Source organism: Rhagoletis pomonella, unplaced genomic scaffold, assembly GCF_013731165.1.
Source record: "Rhagoletis pomonella isolate Grant_MI unplaced genomic scaffold, Rhpom_1.0 Rhpom_scaffold_00008, whole genome shotgun sequence".
In the NCBI taxonomy this organism is placed as follows: Eukaryota; Metazoa; Arthropoda; class Insecta; order Diptera; family Tephritidae; genus Rhagoletis; species Rhagoletis pomonella.
In genome coordinates, this window is record NW_023458562.1 from 34,523,198 (window position 1) to 34,528,613 (window position 5,416).

General features: G+C 33.2%; 1 protein-coding gene across 4 annotated transcripts; it reads left to right on the forward strand.

The window, feature by feature from the left end:
- Positions 1–940: 940 nt before the first annotated feature.
- On the forward strand, positions 941–5,109 carry LOC118744677 (endophilin-B1). Of its 4 annotated transcripts, XM_036477851.1 has the most exons (7): positions 942–1,212; positions 1,479–1,912; positions 1,980–2,043; positions 2,371–2,406; positions 2,486–2,676; positions 4,409–4,688; positions 4,768–5,109. In XM_036477851.1, exons 1-7 carry the CDS (start codon positions 1,135–1,137, stop codon positions 4,900–4,902), a joined length of 1,218 nt encoding a protein of 405 aa, XP_036333744.1. In that variant the 5' UTR covers positions 942–1,134; the 3' UTR covers positions 4,903–5,109. The 4 variants fall into 4 exon arrangements, with proteins under 4 accessions (XP_036333747.1, XP_036333748.1, XP_036333744.1 ...); XM_036477854.1 differs by lacking the exons at positions 4,409–4,688; positions 4,768–5,109 and adding an exon at positions 2,995–3,387 and having other exon boundaries at positions 941–1,212; XM_036477853.1 differs by lacking the exon at positions 2,371–2,406.
- Positions 5,110–5,416: the final 307 nt, after the last annotated feature.

Consider the following 5,416-nt stretch of genomic DNA (forward strand, 5'->3'; position numbering starts at 1 on the left):
TCAGCTTACCAGCTAGCAGAAAAATTATCAAACTTATCACTACGATAATTCAGTAATCGTTAAGCCGATAATAAAATATAATTATTTTTCTTGCCACCTGCTTGAAAGTTTAATGTTATTGTGTTTGGAGATAATAAAATAATTTTACAAAAACAAAATACATTGGGAAAAATTATTTAACACCGAGTTACCGAGTACAATGCTCGGCGTGAAGACATGGATAACTAGATATGAAACTCTTTCTCGTGAGAGCGCTGTCAAAGTTTTTTTTTTATAACATTCTCCAGTAGAGCCACTGTGACGAAAACGTGTATGGGCATTTATGGAGAAATTTATGGAGAAACTTTTGATTAAACACAACGAACAAAAGTTGCAATATTCTTCATATCTATTTTATATTTCACTGTTTATACTGTCAGGAAAATTGCGTTAATTACAAATACTGGTTTATAGTAATATTAAAAAATGCGGGAAGAAAACATCCACTGAATTCAATGTGATGTATTTTCCACACATTTAGTGGTAGCTCGCCACTTCGCGTGTCAGCTGTTTATCTGCCCAGGGATTGGCAGTGCTGCCAAGTTCGAAAACGAGTTCCTGGGCGCGCTCTCAGAAAAAATGAGAGAGTTTCATATCTAGCTACCCATGGTGAAGACTCCTAATATTTAAAAGTATGTTCACATAAATCTCAGATTATTAGCTAGAAAAATTAAGTTTCTTCTCTTTGCCACCGTAATCACTTTTTTCTGCTATGTTAAGGAATTTAAGTATATTTTAACTTAATAGTTTATTAAAACTACATTCACAAACCTCTTTTCCTGCTAGCGTCCAATTTTGTTTACCTTTACATTTGGCATTTCTCTCCTTCTCAAAAATAATCGATAGAACTAGGTTGGACACCGAAAAGTTATCGGTTAAAGTTACAAATATCAAAATTACAACGCTGTTTTCTGTTTTTCTCCTTCCTGGCATATCAATCAAAATTGCAACCTTATTGCAAACTATTGGGAATTTTTGCATAGAAAAAAACAACGGAAAAGGATAAATTGCAAAAAAATATTGCAAATTCGCCTCAAAAATATTGTTATTTCGTTATCAAGTTATCAACTAACGTAAATCTTATATCCTACAAAAATGAATATAAATTTGCCAAACTTTAATGTGAAAAATCTTGTGAAGGAGGCGGGGAGTACATTATCCAGAGTAGTGCAGGTAATGGGCTTAAAAAGGCCTATGGGTCTGAGTGTGCTGTTATGTCAGTGGGTGGTGGGTGCAAATCATATTGGCCATTGTTACAGAGCATGGTCAATTGGCAAGGTGACAGTATTACAAAGGAATTATCGAAATATGTGCCACTTTAAGACGATGGGATGTAAATGACATTGTGCACATGACATACCTTTTACGTTTTCCTTGGCATGCCACCTTTCCCGAAACATCGATTCACATTATATATACATATGCGTTTATTGTTCTAGCTGACGGAGGAAAAACTCGGCACCACCGAACGCACTGAATATGATAATGAGTTCCAGAATCTGGCTGAACGTGCGGATTTAACAAAAGCATGGACAGAAAAGATAGTACGCGACTCCGAAACGGTATTGATACCGAATCCGCAGAATCGCATTGAAGATTTTATTTTTGATAAAATTGAAAAAACAAAACCGCAACGATTGAGCAATTTGGAGCACTTGGCATTGGATATGATTGAGGCCGGTGGAGATTTTGGACAAGATCTACCGTACGGTCAAGCTTTAATAAAAGTTGGACAAGCAGAACAAAAACTCGGGCAGTGCGAGCGTGATTTCATTGCCTCATCTGGTATATGTTTTACTCAGCCTTTGCGCAAATTTTTAGAAGGTGAAATGAAAACCATTACAAAAGAGCGTGGCATATTGGAAACAAAACGGTGAGTAGATATCTGATACCATTTGAATGAGTTAAGGAATTTTTTTAATTACTTCAAATTATTGCAGCTTGGACTTAGATGCATGCAAAAATCGCGTGAAGAAAGCCAGAAGTATGCTGGGTCAACAGGCGGTAAGAGTTAGGGATAAGCTACCGCACACGTATTTACATATGAATTGTATGTACATACAGACATATGTGCATAAATATATTTACTATAGTAGTTTGGGTGAATGTTGATGGTAGCCTGTGGATATCCGGTTGTTGCTGAAGTTAAAATTTCCGGGAGAAAATTAAAAAGACAAGAAGGACGTTTAAATTTTGAATTGATTTCATACTCAATTACTAATTGTAATTTTCTTTAAAATTGTTGAACGTCTTTATTTAATCTTAATTTTGTTATGTAAGATCTTAACGCAAAATAAATTATTTCATGCTGCTTTAATGTGGAAATATTAGAAAGATGGTATCTCCCCTGAGGTAGTTCTAGAACAGGTACTTAATTATTAGACATGAAAAGCCAATATTCATCAATACGCTGACTTTTTTAATTGAACCATTAAACTTTTCACAGGCCGAACGAGATTTACGTGTTGCACAAGCAGAATTTGATCGCCAAGCAGAGATAACAAAGGTATTGCTGGAAGGAATCAGCACATCGCAAGCATCGCATTTACGCCATTTGCACGCATTTGTAGAAACGCAAGTACGTTACTATAAGCACTGCATTGACGCAATGAATAATTTGCAGCGCGATTTGGCCAAGTAAGTCGCACACTATAATTGAAAACTTGAAAGTCTTTGAAAGTAGTAAATTTCATATTTGCGTATATACATACATATATACATATGTAGGTATATGTAAAAAGATATTGATTTTTTTTTCGAATTAATTATGTACTTTCAAATTTAGACCACACCCACATTCAACAACGAAATCTTATAGAACTTTCATTAGCACGTATTTATATGTATGTATAGGTATGCACATAGATTTTGTAGTTTAAATTTTCACACATGCATTGCAAAAAAAGCTATAAAATTTGGTAAGAAAATAAGTGAATGACATCAATTGGTTTGCAGAATGCGACCCGTAAAGCCGCGCCTACGCATAAACAGTGAAGATGTGGATGGGCCTCCCAATACGATTAACTACTCGATTGTCCATCCAACAGCTAAAGCAAACAAATTCGATTCACGTGAAACGAATGATGAATTTGATAATGATGAAGATTCAAATAACTTTCATACAATTGATATAAATAACGATAGTATAAATTTTAATGTAGATAAAGAAAATACCAGTAGCACATGGAAGAGTCAAACAAATAATACAAACCCTTTTGCGACCACGCAAATTTTAGAGCAGTACGATATAGAATTCGACACCAGTGCAATAACATCGGTTTAGAAAAAATGTACCTGCAAATTTAATATGTGTGCAACGGAAATAAATAAGGTTGTGTTATTCTCGAAGTATTGTCTGCTAAAAAATTTAAAAATAGGCTTTCTTAAATTGTTTAAATTTACTACTTATCAATTTTCAAAACTTAATAGTAAAAATAAGTTTTTTGAAAGAACCTAATCAAACCAAATAAAAATACTTATATGCCATTTTTCATAATTAAAAGGTAAAGAGTTCTTTCGAAATAAGTTAACTAAACTGCGTATTTTTAAAAGCTTAAGGGTGAAAAAGGTTTGACGACATTTACATGCGATTGCTTATATATAAACAAACTAAACAATTTTAGTAATGAGTCAAAAAGATTGAAAATGATGAATATTATCAAAATCAATTAAAAAACAACTAGGTATGTAAATTAAATAACAAATCAAAAAGATATTAAACAACGTAAACGAGTTTAATCATAATACAACGAATATACAATACATTATGCCTCTAATCAGTGTATGAAAAAGAATTTGAAATCTATCAAACCAAGAAGGTTTCATACAACGAAAAAAGTTCTTACATAGTACATATTATGAGCAGAATAAAATAAACTCTCTGATTCCGTTATATGCATAAGTTAAAATTTTTAGTTACAAATTAACTTCCGAAAGTGTTCGGAATATCAATCGTTCGAATAATGTCAATAAATTATATTTATTCTCCAAGTAATTAATACTATTCGCAAACCAAGTTATAAAATCGATAGAACACTAGTCACGTGCGTAGTTAAAATACTAATGCTTAGTTAACTGTTACATTATGCATCTCTTGTATGCTCTTTCCGCTTGTTTAGTTAAACAGTGCTACACGATATTTAGAATTGTACTACATTGGTTTTTAGACAAAAATGTATAACGTAAAAAATATAAATGTTATAAATAAATACTGCTTACGAATTCCAAGAAAGTGGGTGTATCCCTTAGTTCAATTATTCAAATGAGGATTCTTTTCTTCCATTTTTAGATTGACTAAACGATTTCTGCATTTTTTTAAATTCTCTTATACACTACCTTCATGCATATATTCATCTATTATCTTGCATAGTTTGGGAGGCCCCACCCCATATGTTCCGATCGATGTATACAATGATGATGATGGTAGTGGCAATCACAGCGCATCTAGTGGCATTGGGCTTAATGCTGGTGTCGTCGGCAGCGGTTTAGGAATTGGTGCTGCGGCTGGTGCTGGCGTAGGCGCTGGTAGTGGCGGCCGGCGGCGCAATCCAGGCGATACAACACTCACAGCTGATCAGATGAAACGAGCGCGTGTGTTATGCGCCTACGATGCTAAAGATCATACCGAATTAAATTTAAATGCGAATGAGGTGAGCGACCGTGTGTGTGGTTTTGCGTACTTTACTACCCTTGTATGTGTATGTAAACGTAAAAAAATTGATATTGTAGGTTATTTTCGTTACTGAATGCTCACCAGTGAATCCTGATTACATGTATGGCAAGCAGGGCTTACTAAAAGGATTGGTGCCACGCGCTTTTCTAGAAATGCTCGATGATGAAGAGAATGTTTCGGGTGAATATTAGACAAAGAAATATGAATAATTTAAATTATGTGAAATTGGTAGATAAGAAAATTATATTAAATACAAGTATTACACAACTCGTTGCATAATTTTAAAAACACAAGCAATGTTGAGTAAAATCTGCATACAAATACTCAAAATAAATAACAAATATGTACTCAAAATAAATATTTAATTTACGCATATTATTGTCAATACAAATATTGAATTCAAAACATATAAGATAATTGTAAAAAAATATGCAGCAATGTGACAATGACCTAGACATGCAGTACAATAATAAAAGAGAATAATTGAAATTATAAACTAACTTAAAGTTACCACTAATAAGTATTAAATTAAATACAATATTGAGTAATGAGTAGGCATTGAAAACAAAATACATAGCAGTAGGAGAATTTGTAGAAATCTCGCTTATGGACGTTAGTATTTGCATACATATGTACATTCAAACATATTTATGTGGTATGTGGATTGTAAGCTATTCCTCGATGTTTAACAAAACATATATAAAA